A 27,150-nucleotide genomic window follows, 5' to 3' on the forward strand; every position below is an offset into this window, starting at 1 on the left:
CACTTTGGGAAGAAAAAATTAACCAGAGTTCTTGCTCCTGATGAGCAGAAAAACCGGTTTGGCTATGGCCTGTGAATACTTGCTGTCTCGGCTTTCATGTCAAGAATGGCCACTTGGCCACTTTACTGAAGGCACCCACTGCTGGCGGTATCGTATCTCACCATAAGTGTATTAGGAAAGGGGCAGGGGGGAAAGTAACTTGACAAAAAATGATCAAACAGTAAATAGTCCAGGTACTAGTTTAGTTTCCTACTTAATTAAGTAACTTTAACTAAATTGTGATCATCATCATAGCTTGTCTCTCCAAAACCGTGGTCAGGGGTCTTGTGTAGTAATCTATCTCGAATAGTTCCTCAGAAATGCAAGATGTTGACAGGAGGCACTGCATCAGGCAATCTTCAAGCGTTTGCTTAGGCTCTCATTTAACATATTGAATCGTTTATCAGCTTCTACTTGGTCATATTGTAACCAATCTTCGCTGCCCTAGCTCGCGCTTGATTTGAAGTACACCAGTATTTTTGTTTGAGGTTAATGCCTAAATGGAGTTGTTCTGAAGGAACCGGGTCTTCAAGATCATTTGCATTTCCTGCCATTATGTTATACTGTAGCCTTTCACAGTGGTATTTTATGGTAAAGGATTTTCAGGGGCAAAATTCTTTAGGGATTACAGCCTCTTGGATGGTGAAATGTGTCCAGGAGCATACATTCATTTTTGTCTCCTATTTACTGAAGGCATCCTGCCACACTGATAGTGATGCAACCCTCGCGAGGCAGTATGCCAACAGTGTGGGAGTTGGTTTCGAAGTCTCTTGGTTGACTCTACAGGATTGATAAGTTCAGCATCAATTTTGTGTGCATGGCTCGAGCATTACCATATGGGCACGGCATTTGTAATTGAGGAAAACAGAGCAAGACTAGTTTTGAAATCAGCTTCTCATTTTGTGTTTAATACCTAGACAAATGACCAACCAGAATTCCCTGATGCGAAGATTTATCTATGCAGATGATCTCTCCATTACCACCCAATTGAAAAGATTTGAGGACATTCTGCCCATCCTAACTGATTCCTTGAGTGCACTTGGAGTGTATCACACATGGTCCCTGAATGCCAACCCTTGCAAGCCACAAGTTTGCACCTACACCTGAAATAATGTCGGGCCAAGCAAAAATTTCAGATAGCGTGGGATTGTACAATCCTTGAGCATTGAGTATATAGTGGGGGATGGGATATCTGGTAGTCCTTTTACTAAACTGTTCTTGTATAAATATCTTCCTTTATAAACCGTTAAATGCCAAACACTCATTGAAAATGCAATTGTGTTTATTGTTAAACACAAGACTTCATAACTAGCACTTAATGATTTTCTTTAAGTATTGGGAAATAAACATCTTGGAGCACTGTGTGCAAATCGAAACACTCACATCTACAGAGTGTATACTAACAACACCAGTAGTGAAGATTCTTCCACTAATCTGCGTGTGTTTTTCTTGTGCATGTAGGAATCATTATGATATCTTTCATTTTTGTTAAAGGTTATCGGCTATCATTAGCACCAAAACTTTTAACCAATACCTTTACCACATTTCTGCTGGGGCATGGGAAGAGTAATTTTTGTGGATAATTGGAAGTGCAGGCATATTCACACCACTTTATGGCAGAGTATTGGTGTTATGTGTCGATGAACGTATGTATGATCAACACTTTTTTAGAATAGAATATCGTACAAATTTTCAATAATATAAATTAAATATTTTCATTACTTAACTGGAATCTCAGTTCCATTGAAGCACATCTGAGAGGGGAATAGGACTTGTGCAATGTGTTGGCCATTAGGGGTGGGCGGGGGAATGGATGTCGGGAGTGGGACAGAATAGATGGTAAGCAGGGGGAGGGGGAAATGAGTGGAAAGCGACAATGAATGGGAGGTGAGGAGGAAATGCATGGCACAAGGGGGGAAGGGAGAATGGGTGGTATTGGGAGGGAAGGGAAAATGAATGATGATGAGGGATAGCCAAATGGTTGACAGTGAAGGGAAGTTCGGAGTGGTGCTTTGGGATAGGAAGGATAGTATTCGATTTAACTGAGAGGAAAGGGACTTGGGAGGGGGAGTCATAAAAAGAAGAATGCCAGCTTCAACTGATCAGAGAGAGCCAGCATGAATTTTTAATGGGTAAGGTCTTGTCTAATGAATCTAGTGGAATTTTTTGAGGAGGTAACCAACGTGGTAAATAAGGGAGTTTCTATGGATGTTATTACATTTTTTCTGGAAGTCCATATAAATAAGATTCCACATAAAAGGCTAACAAAAATGAGAGCACATAGAATTGGAGGCAACCTATTGACTGGGGTAGGGAATTGGTTAGGAGGTAGGAAGTAGGGATAATAGATATGTATTCCATTTGGCAGGTTGTGACGAGTGGTATCCCCCAGGGATCCGTACTCAGCTTGGCACTATATTTATAAATGACTTGGATGAAGGAATAAAAAGTCATATATCCAAGTTTGCTGATGTCAGCAAATTAGGTGGCAGAGTAAATACTGTAAATGGAACGGAAAGTTTCAGAGAGACATTGATGGATTGAGTGGGCAAAAATGTGGCAGACATGAGTTCAATATGGGGAATTGTGAGGTCACCGAAATGGTGAGAAGCTACGAACAGTGGAGGAGCAGAGAGATTTGGGACTTGAGTACAGAAATGCCAAAAAGCTTGTGGACAGGTACAAAAAATAATTTGAAAGGCTAAGGAAATGTTGCCCTTTATCTCAAGGGGGCAGGAATACAAAGGAGTGGAAGTTATGTTAGGTATGTAAAGCTCTGGTTAGACACCATTTAGAGTACTGCATTCAGTTCTGGGCGCCACACTACAGGAAGGATATATTGGCCCGGATTTTGCTGTCAACGGCTAAGTGACGGCACTCGCTGTTAATCTCGAAGAAAGCTGACAACATTGATGTAGTCTCTGTGGCGTCGATTTCGCCTTTCCCGACGTTATTTTGATTCTGGCGCGAAATCTAGGTGATCAAGGGGTATGGCAAGAAAGCAGGAATGGGGTACTGAAGTTGCATGTTCAGCCATGAACTCATTGAATGGCGGTGCAGGCTAGAAGGGCCGAATGGCCTACTCCTGCACCTATTTTCTATGTTTCTATCTTCAGCATCAGTGATGTCATCAAGCAGGCTAAGCAGTCAATCACATTGAAGAATTCTCTGACGGCAAGCCAGGAAATAAAATGCACTGATTATCCTTTTTATACATTTTACAGAGAGCGAAATAAAGGTTGGGACATAGACACAGAATTAAGGTAGAAGCTGAAATATCAAACTTAAAAAAAAAAAGTTTCAGTATATTAAATATGAAATTATAATAATGGAAACATTTGACATTCCACAAATATAAAGTTCGTTTTTCAGGGCCAGAGAGGTTGGTCAGCAGTAATTATGACTTTGTATGCCTTTAAAAATCCAATTCCGCCTCATTGAACAAGGCTTAACTTTTTCGGGGGATTTTAAGAGCGATGTGACAGCCTAAAAGGGGTTGTTCTTGTCAGTTCAGTCATTTCTCAAAGATTGTCATCTGTGAGGTCTTCAGCAGCAAGACCTGTGGAGGAGCAGGGAATCACTGACAGCAACTTCTGATTTCTGCGTTTAACTGTGCGGACACCAAAAGTTGCTGTCAGTTTCACAGGGCAATGACGGCGAACGCTGACAGTTTTGCTGTCATTACAACCGCAAAATCCGGGCCATTGACTTTGGAGGGGGTGCAACGCAGGTTCACGAGAATGCTAATGTGTCTAAAAGGGTTAAATTATGATGATGGGTTGCATAGACTAGGCTTCTACTCTTGAATATAGAAGATTAAAGGGTGGTCTAATTCAGATTGCATAACATGAGAGGCAAATTTCCTTTTTTAAAAAAAAAAATAAAGTCTGGCTTTAGCTATACAGGTGCAGCGTTGAGAATCCGGAATCCTCGGGACCGAGGCCGTTCTGGATTCCGGACTTTCGATCGTCTTTCTGACATCGTGAATCCGGAAACACACGAGCCCAGGTTTGGGTATTTCCGGATTTCGGAACGTCAAGGGGTGGGGGGGGGGGGGGCGTTCGTCACAGAGGAGCTGTTCGGGCTGCTGGTCCCGCCGAGGTGGTGTTCGGCCGGGCCCCCGCCGCCAAGGTGGTGTTCAGGTGGGCCCCCGCCACCGAGGTGGTGTTCGGGCCAGCCGGCCCCGTCGCAGGGGAGGTATTCAGGTGGGCCGGTGAGGAGGCCCCGAGGTAAGGGCAGCGGTGGCAAGCCCCGAGGTCGGGCAGCAGCAGGACCCTGAGGTCAGCAGGGTCGGTGATTCCGGAACATTTTACAGATTCCGGACGACCCTGCCACCGATCAGTCCGGATTCCAGAACATTCCAGAACAACGGATTTTCGAAGCTGACTCACTCTAATTCTTCAATTATGAAGTTTTGCATTCACTGTTACAAAGGCCAGAACAGTATACAGTGACTTGACTATTTTTGTTCCTTTAAAATCTTAATGTGCCTCAATATTTTTATTCAAACTTTTTAGCTTGCAATCTCGACCATTTTGTTTAAAATTTTAGTTAAATATAGACTTTAAGACTGAAAACAGTTTAAGTTTTAGCTATAATCAAAGGGAGTTACGCCATACTTGTATGGTTTGATCTCAAAATAGAGGTGTCTTCCAGCTGCTTTTTTAATTCGTTACTATATTGCACTCATTGCATACAACTTTTATACCATGAACCATGCATAAAACTTACTGTTAAACTCTCTCTTTCCCTCAAGATTTCGACCCATAAAAGGAAGACAGGAAGACCTCAAAGAAGTAATAGAGGATTTCAAAAAGAAGGAGAATTTAGAAAAGGCTTTCAAAGCACTAACAACGGGAGAATGGGCACGACACTACTTCCTCAACAAAAATAAAAGTCAAGAAAAGTTATTTAAGGAGCATGTATGTGGAGTTTTCTTTATTAAAATGTTTTTTTCCCCTCAAGAATTTTTCAGAAGCACAGTATATGCTTAAGGGCATAAATGATCGAAGCAAAGTGCTCCAGCTCTCCAAAACATTGTTTTGATACAGTTTGATAGAAAAGTCTGCTGAAGCATAAAAGCCTTCGAAATCTCAAGATTTTTCTGCTTAGCAGTTTGAGTATAATCAGCCTTCTGCTAAATTTCACAAGGACAGTTTTGGAAATCTAATGACTTCTGTGTAAAATATTTTAGTGTGCTTTCTTGTTTTGTTATTGAATAATAAAATGCTCTGTGATCGTATAGCCTGCTGTTCTGCATTTTCCCTGTGACCCAACTTATTCTAGCTCCTTCAGGTCGAAGGAAACTGTTCCATATTTTAGAGTAGAATTTCCTCCATTGAAGAGGAAAGAATCTTCTGGGCAAGCTGAGCTGACTCCAAGCTTTGTTTTGGAGCAGCCTTATTGGCTGCCAGGAATATTTATGTTGTGGTGGATGTGATGTCTGTAGCAGCACAAACTCTTATGAAGGTAATTTTGGTGCAGCAGGTTGCATAAGTGTGGTTCATTTTTGGCAGCAACACACTTGGTGATGCAAATGATATTTTGTAGACTACTTCATTTTGTTGCATTTTCAAGCTCCACTGATGGTGCTCAGTGTACCTGTTTAAGAAATATGCAGCCTAAACTGTAGAAATTCATATTGTGGATTAAAATTTTTCTTACAAAATAGAGGAGTTCATAATCCTATTTGGGGGGCCCCACATACCTGGTTGAGAGGAATCTTATCTTTCCTCATGACAGCACAGAAGGAATTGTAATATTTCCTACTATTGTTTTGTGCACTCCTAGCCACTTGTATGACCGCCATTAATTCTGGTGAGGGAATGTGAGAGATGACTGCCTCTTGTGTTTCCACTCGTTCTCCTAAGTCCCTGGACAATGTATCACATTATTTGACCATGATCACAGAGTGAGCAGGATATGGTAAATGCTCCTGATCGGTTATTTACCCCAGGCATCTAAACATTGCTCAGCATCTCGATTCAGAATCAGAAAATCATTGGGTGGGAGTAGTTATCTCCTGTTTCACACATCAGTGTGGTGCTGCACTAAATGTCAGACCTTAAAGGATGGAGAGACCAGTTTAAAAAATTTATTTGGAGAATATAATGATGAGGCCAATTCCCTGTGAAAAATATAAATTGTTGGCCCAACTCATAAATAGCCAAGTGCATTACCGTACTGGACTGTGGTTCAAAGATCTGTCAATTGAATATTTGAATTTGTAATTTATAGTTTAGCACAACTTAATTCCACATTCAACTGTATAAGATTAACGTATATATGAAAAGTTATACCTACAAAGTGTTTAATGTATTTTGGGCAGGTTTTTATTTATCTGAGAATGTTTGCTGCCGAAAGTGGATTTGAACTCTTGCCATGTAATCGGTATTCATCTGAGCAAAATGGAGCCAAGATAGTTGCAACCAGGGAATGGTAAGAATTGGACGAATTGTAGATCATAGATTTACTTTTGCTGTGGTGATTTTATTTTTAATGTTCAATAATGGCATGATGGAACTCTGTTAATGGAAGAATTAAACATAAAAGTAGTTGTAGGCGCTGCAGTCCATAACCTACAACGCTCTTTTTGAAATCCTGTTTTGATTCTAGGGAATTAAAGCACTGCATTCTATACAGAATGGAAGAAACATTTTTGCAACTTTTATTCCTGCAAGTTGAGTCTGTGTGCATTTAATACAATAATCAAGCTGATTCCATTGTCAATAAACTGATAACTACTCGTTACAAATAAAAACAGAAAATGCTGGAAACATTCAACATGTCAGGCAGTTACTCAGGTCGATGACCTTTCATCAACAGGTGAACAACTTTTAAGCAAGTGCAGAGCCAGGGAAAGGGGGGTGGGGGACAGGGGGGGAAGGACAGAAGAGAGAGGTCTGATAGGGCAAGAGTGATTAAATGACAAAAATTAGTATGGCACATAGAAAATAGGTGCAGGAGTAGGCCATTCGGCCCTTTGAGCCTGCACCACCATTCAATAAGATCATGGCTGATCATTCACCAGGGCAAGAGGAAGTGATAATGAGACAAGTTAAAAACAAAAGATGAGTCAAGAGGAACTTTTAGTGGTTACAGCAGAATAGCAGAGGAGGAAGGAAGCATGGAAAATCTGCAAAAGAGGAGAAGGCTCTTGTGGCCCAGGAATGTTGCTGAAGAAAAGCAGGTAGGCCTTGCATTTGTGCTGAAGAGCTCTAGTTTCTAAGTTGATTTCTGCAAATGGTATCACAATTGGCAATTGGGTGTGATTATATAATAAATAAAGAAAATGAGTACACCTGAAATATTAAAAATTGAAACTTAATCAACTAAAATGCACATCAGCAACTAGCTTTTATATAGCGCTTTTAAAGTAGAACAATGTCCAGGAATGCTTTGGTGTAGCCAAAGAATAAGATGTTATGAGGGGTGGAGATGGGTTTTAAGCAACATCCTAAAGGAGGTGGTGCAGGAGCTTAGGGATTTGGGTGGTGACACCGCTTCAAGAACTGGAGAGGAAATTGGTAGTAGGTTGAAAGGACAAAGGGGTCAATTTGTGTGTTTTTTCTAGGTGGGGTGATAAGTAGTTTTGAAAGGGAAGAGGATAGTACTGGAGGTGAGGGAACCATTTACAATGGTGACCGGGAAGGAAAGGGAAGTGGAGTCTGTAATTTAGTGGGAATGGAGTCAAGGGAGCAGGAGGTGAGTCTCATGGACGAAGTGAGCTTAGAGAAAAGTATGAGGGTCGATAGAGAAAGATGGGGGTTCAGGGCTTGAATGGGAGAAGCCTAGGGGAGGTTTGGCTTGAGGAGGGAGAAGTAGCAGAGGGAAACGAATGGATGATCTCAATATGAGACATAAATCAATGAGCTCTTTGCAGTTGGGGTAGGGGAGAGGTGTGTTGAGAGTCAGTGGAAAAATTAATTCAATAAAGAAAGACTTGCATTAAAATAACACCTTTCATGTCCTGGCATCTTAAAGTGCTTTGCAGTCAATTAACTACTTTTGGAGTATAGTCACTGTCGTAATGTAGCGAATGCAGCAGCCATATTATGCACATAAAGCTCCCACAAATGGTAATATGATAATGAGCAGATAATCTGTTTGGTGATATTGATTGATGGATAAATATTGGCCAGTACACCGGGTATATCTTCCATGCTCTCCTTCAAAATAGTGCCATGGGATCTTTTACGTCCACCCAAGAGAACAGGCAGGGTTTCGGTTTAACGCCTCATCCAAAAACCGACACCTCTGACAGTGCAGCACTCTCTCTTATGGACTGAAGTGTCAGCCTAAATTTTTGTGCTCAAGTCTCTGGAGTGGGACTTGAACTCTCAACCTTCTGACGAAGCTGAGAGTGCTACTAACAGAGCCATGGCTGACAGGAGATCTGTGTATAAACAATCCATTTGTTGCCTAGAAGTTTAAAATAACTGACTTTTTAAAATTATTCCGAGTAGTTGAGCAGCAGATAGTTACAAAATCTTTTTCAGTATTGGTGCTAATCAACATCATTACATACAATGTACTGTCAAGCCAGGTTCTCATGTCCTCGACAATTTATAGTATTTAGTACCATGTATCCTTTATTTACTGGCAATTTTCTTTTGGGTGTATTTACAAGGTTTAGTTTCGGTGAAAAGTGGTTTCCAGTTTGCTAAATTTGTGAAGTGTAACTCCAAAGTTAAAGGCACCTTGAAGAAGCCAGAGTAAGAAGGAGTGAGACTCCCTTCTCCAGGGAGTGTTCCTCCTCTTCATTCTGATGCGACACCTGCACTGTAATAAGTACCTTTTTCATTATACATAATGCCACTCACAATTTCCTGCTTAGATATAGAGGTAAAACCTTAGTTATTTTCGCTCTTGCTTGGCTTCGGCCACTATAAGGAAAATGAAACTAAAGAGGTTGACCTTTTGCAAAAAATAGTAACTGCAACCTGTTAATAAATATTTTCCCCTATCACTTCTCCCCCCCGCCCCCCCAGAAAGAGTTACTTCAGTGGATGATTCTGATGGCATTATGTACTTTGCAGATAAAGATCTTAATTTTGTACAATATTTGACTTGTACATAGGAAGAAGAATGACAAGATTGAATTGTTGGTTGGCTGCATTGCAGAGCTGTCAGAGATGGAAGAAAACCTGCTTCTTCGGCATGGAGAAAATGATTTTAGTGTTATGTTTTCCACAAGGAAGAACTGTGCTCAGCTTTGGCTTGGACCTGCTGCATTTATTAACCATGGTATGGAAACCTCCCTAAGTGTTACTTGCAATGAATAAATACAGTAGTTAATGCATTGCTATAATTCATATGCAATCTACTCCCACTAATTCAAAGTTGTTTTGCTTGCTGGAAAGAAATTCAAATTATCCAGTACTTCAGGTTAAAGATTTTTATGAAACAACACAGCAAAACACTTGGAATAGTAAAATCCCCATAAAGCATCAAAGCGACTATTGAAATGCACATAATCGAAACTTAGGCATTGTACAAGCTGTGCAATGCAAACTTCAGTTATTTTGCAAAATACTTAGTGGTTTGCTTCCTGCTGACATCACAACAACAACTTGCATTTATATAGTGTCTATAGTAAAACGTACCATGTCGCTTCACAGGAGCAATTACCCAACCAAATTTGACACTGAGCTACAGTAAAGGAAGACCAAGAAATTGATAGAGAAAATGGAATTAGAGAGTAAAATAAGACATAAAAACAGACTGTAAAAGCTTCTGTAGATATGTAAAAAGGAAGAGATTAGCAAAAGTAAATGTGGGTCCCATACAGGCTGAGATAGGAGACATAATGGGGAATAAGGAAATGGCAGAGAAATGAAACCAATACTTTATGCCTGTCTTCATGGAAGAAGACGCAAAGATATTCCTGGCTATAGTGGAGAACCAAAGGTCAAGTGAGAATGAGGAACTGACAGAAATTAGTATTAGTAAAAAAAAATAGTACTGGAGAAATTAATGGGACTGAAAACCAACAAATCCCTTGCACCTGATGGCCTACATCCTAGGGTTTTGAAAAAGGTGGCTATAGGGATAGTGGATGCATTGGTTGTCATCTTCCAAAATACCAAAGATTCGAGAACAGTTCCTGCAGATTGGAAGGCAGCAAATGTAACCCCACTATTTTAAGAAAGGAGGAAGAGAGAAAACTGAACTTTCAGTTAGCCTGACATCAGTAGTGGGGAAAATTCTAGAATCTATTATTAAGGACCTGATAACAGGGCACTTAGAAAATAATAATAGAATTGGGCAGAGTCAACGCGGATTTATAAAAGGGAAATCATCTTTGATGATTCTAAGTTTTTTGAGGTTGTAAGTAGCAGAATAGACAAGGGAGAACCGGTGGATGTGATGTATTTGGATTTTCAGAAGACATTTGAAAAGGTGCCACACAAGAGGTTATTAAACAAAATTAGGGCTTGTGGGATTGGAGGTATTTTTCTAGCATGAATTGAGGATTGGTTAACAGACAGAAAACAGAGTAGGAATAAATGGGTCATTTTCAGGTTGGCAGGCTGTAACTAGTGAGGTACCGCAAGGTTCGGTGCTTGGGCCTCAGCTATTCACATTTTATATCAATGATTTGGATGAGGGGACCAAATGTAATATATCCAAGTTTGCTGTTGATACAAAGCTAGGTGGGAATGTAAGTTGTGAGGAGGATGCAAAGAGGCTTCAAGCAATATAGACAGGCTAAGTGAGTGGACAAGAACATGGCAAATGGAATATAATGTGGAGAAATGTGAAGTTATCCATTTTGGTAAGAAAAATAGAAAAGCAGAGTATATTTTAAATGGTGAGAGATTGGGAAATGTTGGTGTTCAGAGGGACCTAAGTGTCCGTGTACACAAATCACGAAGTTAACATGCAGGTACAGCAAGCAATTATGAAAGCAAATGGTATTTTGGTCTTTATTACAAGAGGATTTGAGTGCAAGAGTAAAGACATTGTAATTATGTATGGCCCTGGTGAGACCACACCTGGAGTATTTTGTTTTGGTCTCCTTACCTAAGGAAGGATACACTTGCTGGAGAGGGAGTGCAATGAAGGTTCACCCCACTGATTCCTGGGATGGGGGGGGGTTGGGGATTGTCCTATGAAGAGAGATTGAGTAGACTAGGCCTGTATTCTGAGTTTAGAAGACTGAGATAAATACATTTTTGGATATCAAGGGATATGGGGATAGTGCAGGAAAGTGGAGTTGAGGTAGAAGTTCTTGATGACTGATCAGGCTCGAGGGACCAAATAGCCTACATCTCCTATTTCTTATGTTATAAAGACACATTTGATCATAAAGTTGGTAGGTTAAAAGAAGAGAGAGTTAGATGTAGTCCTTACTACTAGGGGGATCAAGGGGTATGGCGAGAAAGCAGGAATGGGGTACTGAAGTTGCATGTTCAGCCATGAACTCATTGAATGGCGGTGGGGGCTCAAAGGGCCAAATGGCCTACTCCTGCACCTATTTTCTATAGGTACAGAAACTGAAAGGTTTAGGGAGTGAATTGCAGAGCTTGGGGCCTAGGCAGCTGAAGGCACGGCCGATAATGGTGGAGCGAAAAAAATTGGGGATGCGTAAGTGGCCAGAATTGGAGGAGTGCAGGGTTATAGAGCTGAATGAGGTTATAGAGATAGGGAGGGGTGAGGTTTTGGGTGGATTTGAAAACCAGGATGAGAATTTTTAAATCGAGGTGTTGTCGAACCGGCAGCCACTGTAGGTCAGGGAGCATAGATGATGGATGAACGGGACTTGGTGCCAGTTGGGACATCAGAGTTTTGGATGAACTCAAGTTTACGGAGGGTGCAAGGTGGGAGGGCAGCCAGGAGAGCATTGGAATAGTCGAATCTAAAGGTAACCAAGGCATAGGTGAGGGTTTCAACAGTAAATGAGCTGAGACGGGTGATGTTATGGAGGTGTCGCATTCGTCCAATAAGTATTTAGCGCAGAGAGAAATTCTATTACAATAACTGCCGTGTTTGGCAACCACTTCATCAGCAATCGTACAGAATTGGACACCAGGGCTGTGGTTAGGGCTGGATCCTCTTAATTCCATCTGCTTGCTGGATCCACTTGCCTGGGCCTTTTTCCACTCGCAAGCAGCAGCATCCTACCACACAGCATCACCAATTTCTGAGGACTTCCTCATCAACGCTGACACTGGATTCAAACCTCACGTCTCTTGGCAGTCACAACAAAGAACTTGTGCATTCCGAGGTTAGCTGCTTCAGATTTGGCAATCGGTGTCTGTGTAAGATTCTTGATTGCCAGATGTAACAGTTTCCTCTACAGTGGGATGAATTTACTGTGATGAAAGCAACCAGCAAGGGAATCTGCCTTTAGATGCTGGCACTTCACAAGCCCCACAGTTGTGAACTATTGAAGCAACATTCGTGCCTTATAATACTAAAGTGACGCAGACATTTCTCCAAAAAAAAGTACCAGTCATCCATGTCTTTTTCTTGTTTCTGTATGTTACGGGAAGTCACAACACTGTGAAAACATAACCGGCAGCAGCTTTCTTTTTTCCCCAGCAATGCTAATTCAAATCATGACTATTTCCCTGGTAAGGTTTTTTATCCCAACTAAGCATTTTGCATTGATGAAATTTAGCATTCTGCTTGCATGAAGCTTGTGAAAAAGGCCAGTTTCATCACCATTAAAGAAAAGTTTTGGTGTATATGCAGTAACATTTCAGAAATGCTCACCCAGTTGGCAACACTTTCTGTGGCACTTTGCTTGTCTCCTCATCTGTGGTTCTGGACGATTGGTGGCTGATTCATGATGCAAAAATAGCATTTATTCTGAATTCTTTAGTGAATTAATTTGCCTTTTCCAGCAAGGCACAGTTGGCTTACTCAACGTTTAGCTCCTTGAACTAGGTTGAATTTGAATTAAACCAGATTTTACTGGTCAGGGCCATCTGGGATGGGAATTTGAATGAACCATTAATTCGAATTAAGCAATACATTTTCAATTGGGCTTTTTGTGCAATTTTTAAACATCATTTGAATTAAAAAAAAATGTAATTAAAGGTAGAGGATTGTATTTAGTTTGCCTATCTACTTTTTATTTTCACATCCAATTTTCTATCCTGTTCTGTTCTTGAAAATTAACATTTATACTGCAATAGTATGTGGCCCAAATGACCATATTCCCGTAAGTTTGCACAGTAAGTGTTGGCAGACTATTTGACTATGGGGATCCACCACAGCTAAACTTAATCCCTTCCACACACATCTGCTTTAAACAAGGTTCATTGGATAATTATCAGGAATGGGAATTCTAGCGACTTTTTTCCCTCTATCCATCTCCCCTTGCCTTTAAAGAAAGAAACTTCCATCTAATATAGTGCCTTTCACATCCTCAGGATATTCCAAAGCACTATATGGTCATTTAATCACGAAGTGTAATCATTATTATGTAAGCAATAATCACAGCCACCTGAGTAGGCAGTTGGGGCCTCAGTTTAATGTCTCGTGAAAGACAGCATCCCTAACAAAACGCTCTCTGTACCGCACTGGAGTGTCAGCCTAGATTATGTGTTGAAGCCCACAACCTTTTGACTCTGGTGAGAATGTGGTCAACTACTACCATGCCTGAGAACAGCTTCCTAAGCAGCCCATTTATCAGGGAGGTTTAAGAAATGAGAGTTTCTTTAGCCACTTTTGCTAATCCTACACTGGGACACCAGAATGCATTTGTGACTCGAGCTAATAAGTATTGGCAGGCATCACTGGTGAGCTTGATCCTGTCTTTCTACATGCATTTTCCAGCAGGGCTCACTGGATAGCAATTTGCAGTCGGGACCCTGGCTGACTTGTTTCTTGCTCCTTGGTCTGTAAAAACTCAATTCCACATCAGGGAATGCAATTACTCATTGAAACATTGGAAAGACTAGACTAATCATAAATGTAATTGGATAGTGGAAAATTTACATTGGTACAGTTTGAGTGCGAGACATTTTGGAACAGAGCAGTGGGAACTTCATTCTGGGTACCTAATAATTATATCAAATGCTCACAAGTCAGGCACAGCAAAGCTGACTAAATATGCTTGTATATTGTACTCTAAATAGATCAATTATTTTCACATGTATTTGTTTTAAAACTCATGAAATATTAATGGCTTTATTCTGTTCTTTTTCCCAATTTGATGTTCTTTTAAGACTGCAGGCCGAACTGTAAGGTAAGCTATGATTTTGGTATCCTCAACTTATTTTGTTTTTATGAACCACAAAATCAGATTTTTGCCAAACAAGAATATATATTTATGTTGGCTCTTTTTAACTTTAGTTTGTATCAACTGGTCGGGATACAGCTTGTGTGAAAGCATTAAGAGATATTGAACCGGGTGAAGAAATCTCCTGTTACTATGGGGATGGTTTCTTTGGGGAAAATAATGAATTCTGTGAATGCTACACTTGTGAAAGGTAAGAAATGCTATTTTGTAATTTGGTTATCTAATATGGAGCAGTACCTCTTTGTAGTTGAATGGGAACTCTACCCTATATGTAAAACAACAAATTTCAGACCTTCAAACAAATTCCCCTGTTGTGTTCTGACCTGTTGTAAATAAATGCAGCTTTGTACGGTTGCACTTATTTCACCACCAGGGTGATGACATTGCTTCTGCCTGCCTCCACGGCATTCTGGGTAGAACACCATAAGAGCTTATAGTCTAGCTAGACAGCCATTTTTTTTTCTTTGTGCATAAAATGGGCACTTTATTACTTCTATGACCCAAAATTTGATATAGATATATTCAGATTTACAGTTTTTAAAATAGGGTGGAGTTCCTCAAGTGTTTTTAATCTTAAGTTTATATTTTAGATTAGCTTATGAGTTGCATTTTTTATTCCACTTTTTTATTTGAATAAAATGAATCGTATTTAAGGCAGCATGTGCTTTTGTGACATGGCAACTTAATATACAGGAACCTTCCCATGGTTGTGCTACAAGAGAGCTTGAAGTGGCTTGCTTTCTTCCTCCAGGCGTGCGCAAGGTGCATTCCGATCAAAACCTGGACTTCCTGACCCTGCACCTATCATAAATAGCAAGTATGGACTCCGAGAAACAGACAAACGTTTGAACAGATTAAAAAAGTTGGGGGATAATGGAAAAAACTCTGACAACCAGTCTGTGAGCTCAAACACTGATGCAGAGATTACTCAGGAAAAAGGTAGTATATCTAGTTTTGCTTCCATCTTTTTCTGCCAGTTTCTCCCAAGCCGCCTTTCTTGAAGGCATTAACTCTTCTGTAGTGGTACATTTCTGTTAATATTAGTCGCTTGGTCATGACCTGCATTATGGAACCGCTCTCTAACTAGCCATTTTTCATGTGCAAGCATAGTCCTTGAGTGTAAGCAGAGTGTTTGGTGCCAGGGGCATCACTGCCAAGCTTTATCCTCCACTTCCCACACACAATTCCATTAAATAGCAAGTCAGGACCATGAACCCTGAGGAATCTATAGTTTTAAAATAACTGTTTGTTCCTCCCCTTCCCTAACCCTAAGGAGCTGAGGCCAATTGTAGCATCTCAGCTGTTGCCCCAACCAAGATAATTTCACAGCAGGGATTGAACCTGGGTCCTAGAATCTGAAAAGTTTACAGCACAGAAGGGGGCCATTCGGCCCATTGTGTCGAATGACTTTTGTTTCCAGAGTAATCAAAAGCCAATCCCACTGCCCAGCTCTCTCTCCATAGATCTGTATCTTCCTCTACTTCAAATGTTTATTTACTCTTTCCTTAAAAGATCAACCATTCCTTATCGCAGAGCATTCCATGCTCTCACAACTCAGCATAAATAAATGTTCCTAAACCTCTTTCCTCTTTCTCTCTGACAATTTTAAATTGATTACCACCTCATCACTAACTCCTCAACAAGAGAAAAATAATCTTTTTCTTTTGACCATATTAGTTCTTGGGATGTGAGCAAAATTGGCAAGGTATAGAATCATAGAAATTTGCAGAACAGAAGGCAGCCATTTGGCCCGAAGTGGCTCTTTGAGAGATGAGTCGTACTTAATCTCTCACCCCGGCTTTTTGTCCGCAACCCTGTAAGTTCCTCATTCTCAGGTACTTGTCCAACACTCTCTCAAAATTATTTATGCAATCAACTTCCTCCACCTTTTCACATAGAGCACAAAGCAAGATCCTGACAACTGAGTGAAAAATGTACTTCTCATCTCATATTCGCTCTTTTGCCAATGATTTTACATCGATGGCCTCTGGTTACTGACCCACTTGCCAGAGGGAAACGTTTTTCTCTATCTACTCTATCAGAACCTCTCATCATCTTGAACATAAGAACATAAGAAATAGGAACAGGAGTAGGCCATACAGCCCCTCGAGCCTGCTCCGCCATTCAATATCGTTACTGATCTGATCATGGACTCAGCTCCACTTCCCTGCCCGCTCCCCATAACCGCTTCTCGTTTAAGAAACTGTTGTATTTCTGTCTTAAATTTATTCAATGTCCCAGTTTCCACAGCTCTCTGAGGCAGTAAATTCCACAGATTTACAACCCACAGAAGAAATTTCTCCTTGTCTCTGTTTTAAATGGGTGGCCCCTTATTTTAAGATCATGCCCTCTAGTTCTAGTCTCCCCCATCAGTGGAAACATCCTCTTTGCATCCTCCTTGTCAAGCCCCCTCATAATCTTATACGTTTCGATAAGATCACCTCTCATTCTTCTGAATTCCAATGAGTAGAGGTCCAACCTACTCAACCTTTCCTCATAAGTCAACCCCCTCCTCTCCAGAATCAACCTAGTGAACTGCCTCTAAAGCAAGTATATCCTTTCATAAATATGGAAACCAAAACTGCATGCAGTATTCCAGGTGTGGCCTCACCAATACCCTGTATAGCTGTAGCAAGACTTCCCTGCTTTTATACTCCATCCCCTTTGCAATAAAGGCCAAGATTCCATTTTGTGTTTCATGCACAAGTACCCCCCAGGTCCCGCTGTACTGCAGTACTTTGCAATCTTTCTCCATTTAAATAATAACTTGTTCTTTGATTTTTTTTTTCTGCCAAAGTGCATGACTCACACTTTCCAACATTATACTTCATCTGCCAAATTTTTGCCCACTCACTTAGCCTGTCCATGTCCTTTTGCAGATTTTTTGTGTCATCCTCATACATTGCTTTTCCTCCCATCTTTGTATTGTCAGCAAACTTGGCTACGTTACACTCAGTCCCTTCTTCCAAGTCGTTAACATAGATTGTAAATAGTTGGGGTCCCAGCACTGATCCCTGCAGCACTCCACTAGTTACTGGTTGCCAAGCAGAGAATGAACCATTTATTCCGACACTCTGTTTTCTGTTTGTTGGCCAATCCTCTATCTATGCTAATACATTATCCCCAACCACGTGAACTTTTATCTTGTGCAGTAACCTTTTATGTGACACCTTGTCAAATGCCTTCTGGAAGTCCAAATACACCACAGCCACTGGTTCCCCATTATCCACCCTGTTCGTTACATCCTCAAAGAACTCCAGCAAATTTGTCGAACATGACTCCCCTTCATAAATCTATCCTGACCAAATTTTGCTTTTCCAAATGTTCTGCTACTGCTTCTTTAATAATGTACTCCCAACATTTTCCCAACCACAGATGTTAGGCTAACTGGTCTATCGTTACCTGCTTTTTGTCTGCCTCTTTTTTTAAATAGGGACATTACATTTGCAGTTTTCAAATCTGCTGGGACCTCCCCAGAATCCAGGGAAAACCTCTGTTAGGTCATCACTTAACCTTCTCTGTTCCAAGGAGAACAGTCCTACCGTTTCCTATTTCTCCTCATAACTGAAGTCGCACATCTCTGGTAACAGTCTAGCAAACCTCCTCTGTACCCTTTCTGAGGCCTTTACATCTTTCTTGAAGTATGGTGCCTAGAATTGTCCACAATACTCTAGCTGAGGCCTAACCAGTGATTAATAAAGTTCTAGCATGATCTCTTCAATTTTATATTTTATGTTCTATTTATAAACCCAAGTAATCTATATGCTTTTTTAACCACTTTATCAACTGCTGTACCACCTTTAAGGATTTGTGCATAGGTTTCTGCTCATGTATACTTTCAAAATCATACCATTTGTAGTATACTGTCTTTCCATATTAGTCCTCCCAAAGTGCATTACTTCACACTTCTCCGCATTGAATTCCATCTGCTATGCTGCGGCCCATTTCACCATCCTGTCTATGTCATCCTGAAGTCTACAACTAATCCTCATCATTACTACATTGCCAAGTTTTGTATCATCTGCAGTATTGCTTGTCCTTACTTATCCTGAGGGCAATAAGAGTCAACCACATCATGTAGGACTGGAGCCACATTAAATGCCAGATTGGTGGATATTTTCTGGTGTCGCCTATGTCTTAACTTGCACACGTTTGATTCACCCTTTACCCCAGTGCTCGTCGACCTACATTGGCTCCCTGTTAAACAATGCCTCCATATTTAAACAATTTTCATCCTTGTTTTCAAATTGCTCCACTGCCTCACCCCTTCCTATCTTTATAATCTCCTCCAGCCCCACAACCTTCTGAAATAACTGTGTTTCTCTAATTTTAGCTTCTTGAGCACCCCTGATTTTAAATCGCTCCACCATTGGTGGCTGTGCCTTCAGCTGCCAAGGCCCTAAGCTCTGGAATTTCTTCCCGAAATCTCTCTACCCCTCTCTTCCTTTAAGACTCTCCTTAAAACCGATCTCTTTGATAAAGCTCTGCCTTAATATCTCTGTGGCTCGGTTACAAAATTTGTTTGATAACACTCCTGAGAAGTACCTGGGATGTTTTACTACGTTAAAGGTTACGTCGTAGTTTAGAAATTTCTGAGTTTAATTTTACAATTTGCCACGGTGAGAATAAAACTCTCAACCTCCCCTTTGTTGGTCTTCTCTGCTCCTGGGCAAATAGTCCCAATATCTTAAATCCCTCCTCATAACTTTAGTTTCTCATTCCTGGAATCATCCTGATGAATGTACGTTGGATATATTCTAAGAAATGTTCCCTATTTTGACGACATACATCATCTTTATCACTGTCTATCTTGGTAAATAGTCAAATTTATTCAATATTGTGGGTCTGTTCTTGAACATCCTACCTAACGACTGCATTGCGCCTGAACAGTGACCACCACCTAGAATGTGCATTCTAGGAACTCTTCAGATTCCTGTATGTGGCACAGGGTCCTTAACTGCTTCTCAAGCTTAGAAACCTTGAGTTCAACTGAAAGCAATCTGGTTCGCTTCCTACATGTGTGGTCATTCTGAATACCCAAGGCAACCAGGAGCTCCCAAATTGATAGTTAACACACATCATGGACTTCAGTTATTCGGTATAAATTGTTTTCCCTTAAAGGTTAAGAAAAACAAATATAACTCAACCTTTTGACATGCAGTGTCTAACTTCCATTCTGCATCAGTTGGCAACAATGCATCACAGATGTCTCCATCAGTAAAAAGACGAACACTGATACCTGCAACCTTGGCCAATTGATGGTGGAGCTACTTCAAGCATACTGTGTGGCAGGTTCAGTGAGCTAGTGTCAACTTGTGGTTACCAAAATGAGACGCTCCATCAGCCAAATGCTTGGTCAATTGGTCAACTCAAGATTATCAAATACAATGAGACTTATTCTCTGAGCTGCTCAATTAGCATTACACACAACAGAAGCGTTTGGCAATGTCTGTTCTACAAGTTTAGTGCATTGGCCATGTGGATTTAGTTTGGTTCCCTTCCATTCAATTTTTTCCAGAATTTTTTGCTTCTCTAATATTTTCACAATGCAGTTGGGATCAGTCTTTTTGTTCTTCTCTCTCTCGTTTTTGTGGACATTCCACTGATCCAAGTTTTTTTGGGGTGCAATTTAATCAGCAGTAATGGCCTATCTGCCCTTGGATCAGAAGGTGAAGAATCCACTATTATTGAGAATAAATTCCTGTATGTAAATATATAGAATATTTCAACTATAGGCCAAATTATTTTATCAAGCTTCCAGATATAAATATGCTAATCTCTGCCGCAATCCTTCCCCCACCCCTTTTTTTTTAAATGCAAACCTCATAAATGTGATCTAAGGCTAATTAACATTTGTTGCAGCATGTGCTAAGTTAGAACACTTTACAAAACTTCTGGACTTAACATTGATTTTAACAATTTCAGATCATAGCCACCGCTCCCATTTTTTTCAGAGCAGCTCAGAGAATAAGTCTCATTGTATTTGATAATCTTGAGTTGACCAATTGACCGAGCATTTGGCTGATGGAGCGTCTCATTTTGGTAACCACAAGTTGACACTAGCTCACTGAACCTGCCACACAGTATGCTTGAAGTAGCTCCACCATCAATTGGCCAAGGTTGCAGGTATCAGTGTGTAGGTAATGGTTCTGCTGTTAATATTTACAGCTCCTCTCGACCCATCTTTTGTTTCGTTACTTGTCCCATTACCATCCTCTTTTGCGTTGCACTATCGTCCTCTTGCCTATCACAGACCTTACCTTTTTGTTTTCCTCCCCTTCCCCGCCTCTGTATTTGCTTAAAAACTGGTACATTTCTAACCTTTTTCAGTTCTGACGAAAAGTCATCAACCTGAAATGTTAAATCTTTCTTCCCAGATGCTGCCTGGCCTGCTGAGTATTTCCAGCATTTTCTCTTTTAGATCATCTGTTTGTCTTGTGTAACAGACCTAGGATATCCAAATTATAGTGACAGTGAGATGTGTTTGGAGTGTTTTTTAATTCAACAACTGTGGTAGTCAGTACTTCCCTATGTATTAAAATCAGTAAATCCTATCTTCTGTAAATATCTTGCATGGAGATTTCTATGTCAATTGTGTCCATTTGCTACATTTGTAATTGCGTTTTGACACCTTTAGGTGGTGCAGTAGTAAGGTTCCCCCATTTAAAGCACTCAGCTCTTTGTCATGTTTTGCAGTCACAGCAGCTTGTGATTCTGCAGTTCCATGCTATGGTCACTAGAGACTGCTATGGAACAAAGATTTCTGAGCTTTCCCTTCATCACTAACGTGGATTTTTTTTACATTGCTCCGGTAATTCAATCATACTTCTGTTTTGCGGGTTTACATTTCTTCCTCCCACCAGCTCTTCAAGACTAGCAAGGGTTCTGCTCAAGGCCATTCTTTGCTTCTCCTCCCATTCTCTTAAACATGACTGCCGAACTTTCTGATCTTTTTTTCCTCTTGACTCATTCTAGACCTCCGCTTTTATCTTAATGTTTGCCCCCTTCCTCCTATTAAGTGGTGTGTGTGTATACCTATATTAATGCCCATTTAAAAAAATCCACCTAACTAATAATTCTGATGCCGAATGTTTAATCAAAAAGCTGTGACTGGGGAAACTACAGGTTATTCGACTAAGAGGTCAAACACCAGAAATAGTATTTTGCAAAATGAAAATGTTGCTAATTTACCTACATTTCCTGCAACTACAGCCTGAAGGGTACTTGAGAGATTAAATGCTAGACTGGTAAAGGGTTTAAAGGAGGTCCTGCAGGAATCAGTGTTGCCACTGTTGGCATTGGGGTTAAGTATAATGGGGTAAATTTTCCCCAGTATTTGCGCTGTTCTTTTTGGAGCAGGCTGCTTTTTCTGGCCTAACTTAAAAATCCCCAGTTTCCCCAATCAATTTGCACCAGCGTAACTCATTTAGTTACGTTTTTTTTAGGTAAGGTTTTTTTTTCCTCCAAAAGGGGACGTAACCAGCCACCTACTCCAATTCTGGCCATTTAGGGAATATTGGCCAGCTGATAGTTCCTCCATTTCTACTTAGGCCTCTCGAGAAAACCCTTGCGGAGAGTTAAAGAAATCAGCACAGGTAAGTAAATTGGAGGCCATTCGGCCTGGGCTAATGGGCGGGGAGTGGAGTGGACCTGGACCGGCACTCACTCGGGGACCGGAGAGGCTCGGCGGGGGAGGGAGCAAACTGGTCGGCGCTCACTCGGGGGCCACAGCGGACCAGGAAAGCACCTCACTCAGGGACCGGAGAGGGTTCCAGACAGCCGATCTGAAGGCTTGGTGCCCGGGGAGGGAGGGAGGGAGAGAGAGGTCACCACTGCGCATATGCGGCCATTTCAGCGTCGTCAAGAGCGTCAGGTATTTTTCCCATGCCCAGAAGGTCCGGCTCCTTCTTCCAGCGCAGACCGCAAGCTCCACCCCTCCGAGGCGACTGGCCACGCTGCGCGGCTCCAGATTACAGCACAAACATCAGGGAAACTTCGGACAAGTTTTTCTTGCGCATTTCTTGACCTAAATAAGCGGCGCAACTCTGGCAATATGCCAGAAAACAGGCTTGGAGAAAATTGAGCCCTATATTTGTGGTAATCTAGTGTAAAATCTTTTCCTTGTGTATTTTATTTTAGAAAATATAGATTGCAAATTACAGTATAATTTATATCTATATTTCAGCTGCAACTAGAAAATCAATCAATATGAAAAAGGATAGCAAAAGCAGAACAAGGCAAACTTTACCCAGAACATCAGCTGCCTCTAGCTCTACCTCATCCTCTTCAAAAATATGTTCTGTAGGTAATTCCAAGGTACCAAAGAAACTGAAAACCTCAAGGCCAGTTAGATCTTTGCCCTCAAAATCGAGGTTAAGAAGTGAATCTAGAAGATCAGAGCAAAAGACCACTTTTAGAAGTCTTGAAATGGATAATTTAGTTCTGAAGGAGCCTAAAGTAGTTCTTTATAAGAATTTGCCACTTGAAAAGGACAAAGATTTAGAGGGACCAGCAAAAGTTGAAGGTTCGGGTAGGTGCCTGACCAGACATGCTGTTCGAGAAAATAACATGAATTCTGTAAAAGAACTACATAAAAGAAATTCCCGCTTGCGTAATGGAACAGTTCCTTGTACCTACATGACCAGGCGGGCAAAAAGAACAAGACTTGCCCTAAAAGAGTCCTGTGATGTTGCTTCTTCTTTGGAGCTTGAACCAAATACAGTGGACAATGAAAGTCTTCATTGCACAGAAGAGAGCGAACATGTGGACTCAATTCAGCATGTCTGTGATGGCACCCGTGTAAATACATTGATCCAAGAGTCGTTATCTGATGTAGGGACAAATTGCCAAAGTAATGGCATATGTTTGAGCAGAAGGAGGTCACAACAAGGAAAACTAGAAAAAATTACTGCACAATTGGATGAATATGAGCACACGTTAGCTTGTTCCGTAAAAGAGGATGTGAAGGAGGAAACTATACCAGAATTAATAAGTCCTCCTCCAATTCACAATCTTAATGGGAGTGAAAAAGTTGATTTGGTGGATGTATCTGCTGTATACCGAGACTGTGTTGGTTCATCAAATGGTGGCACTTCAGATTCCTTTGTGGTTTCTCACAAATCAAAAAGTTCAGAATCTCATAAAATGAAAGATGACTATTCCAGAGCAACAGGTGAAAGAAACAGAAAGAAACGACGAATCACAAGGTATGATGCACAATTGATACTTGAAAATAGTACTGGGATTCCCAAGTTGACTTTGCGCAGAAGGCGTGACAGCAGTAGTAGTAAGACTAATGACCAAGAAACGGATGCAAAGAAATCCAAGATCAGTATCAAACTGAGCAAAGACCATGAAAATGAAAATAGTAACAATTATGTAGCAAAGCTCAGTAATGGGTTTACCACAGGCTCAGGAAGTAATTCCACAAAACTCAAGATACAGCTGAAACGTGAGGAGCAGAATAAAGGAATTAAGCGATCACACTCCATCATGGAAGACCTTTGTGACAGTGGTGTGTGTTGCGATGATGCTGTTTTGTTGAGGTCTAATGGAGAAGTGGATGAGCACAGACAACACAGAGATGAAGATGAAGAGGAGGATGATGATGAGGATGATGATTCTTCATCTTCTTCATCGTCGTCGTCATCCTCGTCGTCCTCATCTTCCTCATCGTCTGAGGAGGATGATTATGATGACGAATTTGAAGATGACTTTATTCCACTTCCTCAGGCAAAAAGACTAAGACTGATAGTTGGTAAAGACTCCATAGATATAGATATTTCATCAAGGAGAAGAGAAGATCAGTCTTTAAGGCTTAATGCATAAGTTTTGATTCTATACTAACCATAATGTACAGTACTTTCCAATCAATTATTCCACATTTGAATGAACTTACTGTAAATTTTGATGGCACTTCTGTATTCATTATCAACATAAATATTGTAGAAAGTGTACAGTATATTGACTCATTTGATTTGTTTTTTTTGCAGATTTTTATTGTACTATTAATAGCCTTACCATGTGCAATTCTGAGTTTTGGAGGGAGCTAACTCTCTGTGGTAGAATTAAGGTATAAAACAGAATTGTTGTACATAAAGACCAGGATTTCTTTTCTTTTTTTCTCCTTGAGCCTCAATATTTTGAAACACAATTATGGTGGATATTCTAATGTTTTTTTAAACTGAGCATTAACTTGCTCTCCTGTATGAATGAAGGTTAAAGAATACAAGAAGCGATAGTGGCAGCAAGTAAAAACAAACAACAAATTTCTATAAGCTGTTCTCATCACCAGCAAGGAATTACAGCTTTTAGGCTCGTTTGCTAGGTGTTTTCCCCAGGTTTTGTCAGTTTTACACTGTATGCTGTCCCAGATGTACTGTTCGTGGCCTTTGTCAGTAGCCAGCTATTGGTTGGAAGTTTAAATAAATGGAGTTGTTTAAATAAAATAAGTGTGAGCCATTCGCTGACCTTGTATTACAGAATAAGGTGTGCAGGGTATTGTACTTTACAGCATAAAAGTATGAATATAGTTTAAATGGCACCTATATATGTAAATTACTCTGAATCCTTGTACTCACTTTTGACTGTTAAATGACACAAAACAATATTTGTAGGTTTCCTGGAAAAAGATTGGTCATGTGTTTAATTTTTTAAAACAAAAGTCAACACCTTTTTGTAATGATTTGGTATTAAAGTCATAAAAGCTGAATTTAAATTTGAACTTTTTATACAAACAATAATTGTATATGTATTTTGTAATGGTAATGATCATTCAGCATCTCCCTTCATCTCTCCCACCTGCAGCTCTTGGCACTTTTCAACATACTGACAGATGTTTGAGTTCGTTGTTGAATTCCAGTATCAGGCTTATTAAGGCAATTGGTTTTAGCCAAAGATTTGAGAGTGAAAATGGAAGACTTGTAAGTGATTCCATGAAAATAATTCTTAGCTAAATTTATGCCACACATGTCTTGTGTATAAGGTTTATGCCTCCACTGAGCCACTGTTAGAAGTTTTTCATTTATTCTAATCATTTGGGACAGCAGTTGTTTATTTTTTTTATAAGCCTCTTGCCCAACATGTCTTGTTTTTTATTATGTCTTTAGTAACAATTTTGAGTCTAAATGAATTTTTTAAAATCACTTTAGCCCAGTTCACATGATGTCACCATGTGTGTTACTCTGTTCTTTGAAGCCTGTGTGAAACCAATGTAAAGCTAATTAAAATGAATGTAAACTGAAGGTTTTTAAATCCTATGAGTACTATAATTGGAATAAATAGCAGGGACCAGTTTACATAAAAATAATTTGTCTCCAGATCTGTTAACCAACTAGCCCTCATGATGCTTAAGAATTATACAGTGAACAATTCTTGGTTTATTTTGCATAAACTCTTAAGTCCTAGGCACGTATATTCCATTTAAAACGCCACCGCTGCTGTTATGCAGGGTATAGATGGTATACTCATCAAATAGTTAGCCTTCAAGTACCATATGGAGCAGCTACATCGTACTTTCCAATTTTTACACTGAGGTTTCGGCTGTCATGTTTGTGAACTGATTCTTTACCTTGTGTTTTCGCAATCTCTCCACATTTGCTCTCATTTTTTGATTTTTTTTTTTTTCCCCTTTGGTACGTACTTCTGCCACTGTTTCTCAAACACATCGCCTATGTTTATTGTCCTGTATATGTCTCCCTCAGTAATTCTGTGTTTACTGTGTCCCTCATTGTGTTTTGTGGATGGTATCTGTTTTTCTTGCTTTATTTTCACTGTTGCATTCTGCTCCCATCCACATCCTTTTTTCACTCGTATGCCTATGTTTCTCATGTTTTCTTAAGGCTTTTTTCTTCAGCCCTCTTTCTGTCTCTCTCTCATGCCCATTTTGTGTTGCATTGCTGCTTGTGACGTTTTATTTCTGTGTCTCTCTTTCTCAGCATTCTAGTGTCTCTGGTCTTTGTTTCTGCATCATTCATGTCTCTTTGGATTACAATCAATTCATCCCTCTGTCACCATTCTCTCACTCTCCTATCGATCTCAACATTCTATTGTTCTCTTTTGCATGTCCTGTTCTACCCATTACATCTCTCTCTCCTGTGCCTTTCTATTGCCCCTCCAATTTTTGCAGGTTTGAAAGTTAAGTTAACTTTTTTACTTGTTTCTCTTAGCTTCTCTTTAATACTCTTGATATATGCTTTTGTTATCTTTGTACTCTCTCGCCTCATATATTTTGTTGTCCCCTTTTGCTCTCGCTTGTTTTTTTAGGTTGTTGCTCCAATCTGTGATGGTGCCTTTTTTTTTTAAAAGAGGTCCATTTGCTATCACTCTGTTTCTGCATTTTCTTGCATCCTATTTTTGTTACTTCCTGCTCATTTATTTTCAGTCAAGAAGAGAGACTCTTGTTAGATCTAATTGTGATCTTTGCTGTCCTTAACGGTATTTGTTTTTGTTCATTGAGAGCCTTTTTATTTGTGTGCATCTTTATGCATTTACGAATGCAGGCAGGGGAGAGCAAGATCAGACCAGTTACAGGTGGATGGAAGCATCTGATTGGATCAGGAGTGGGGTAAATATGCTGAAGGGTTGACTGGGGTTCATGGACAGATGAAAAACTGGTACTCGTTAGTATAGTGGTGAGTATCCCCGCCTGTCATGCGAGAGACCGGGGTTCAATTCTCCGACGTGGAGGCAGTTGTTTCAAGAAGTCGAATAACTTAAAAGAGTTTCATGGACAGATGAAATGAACTAGATGAGATTGATGGTTTGGACCAGGGCAGCAAATAGGATAGGATGGGTTGATGGTGATGATTAGGATGGACATAATGGAATGAGCTAATAGTCTGAACCAGAACAAGGCT

The 27,150-nt window shown here is 40.3% G+C and overlaps 1 protein-coding gene across 3 annotated transcripts in view; it reads left to right on the plus strand.

Moving 5' to 3' along the window:
• The window catches only part of kmt5b (lysine methyltransferase 5B), a 62,652-nt gene extending 37,057 nt beyond the window's left edge, over positions 1-25,595 (plus strand). For all 3 annotated transcript variants that reach the window (XM_070899618.1, XM_070899617.1, XM_070899619.1), the window contains exons 4-10: positions 4,796-4,961; positions 6,368-6,477; positions 9,119-9,285; positions 14,220-14,239; positions 14,347-14,483; positions 15,045-15,232; positions 22,479-25,595. In XM_070899618.1, the coding sequence (XP_070755719.1) occupies positions 4,796-4,961; positions 6,368-6,477; positions 9,119-9,285; positions 14,220-14,239; positions 14,347-14,483; positions 15,045-15,232; positions 22,479-24,121 (2,431 nt within the window). In that variant the 3' untranslated portion in view covers positions 24,122-25,595. The remainder of the gene's footprint in view (positions 1-4,795; positions 4,962-6,367; positions 6,478-9,118; positions 9,286-14,219; positions 14,240-14,346; positions 14,484-15,044; positions 15,233-22,478) is intronic.
• Positions 25,596-27,150: the final 1,555 nt, after the last annotated feature.

This window comes from Pristiophorus japonicus, chromosome 14 (genome assembly GCF_044704955.1).
Source record: "Pristiophorus japonicus isolate sPriJap1 chromosome 14, sPriJap1.hap1, whole genome shotgun sequence".
Taxonomy (NCBI): domain Eukaryota; kingdom Metazoa; phylum Chordata; class Chondrichthyes; family Pristiophoridae; genus Pristiophorus; species Pristiophorus japonicus.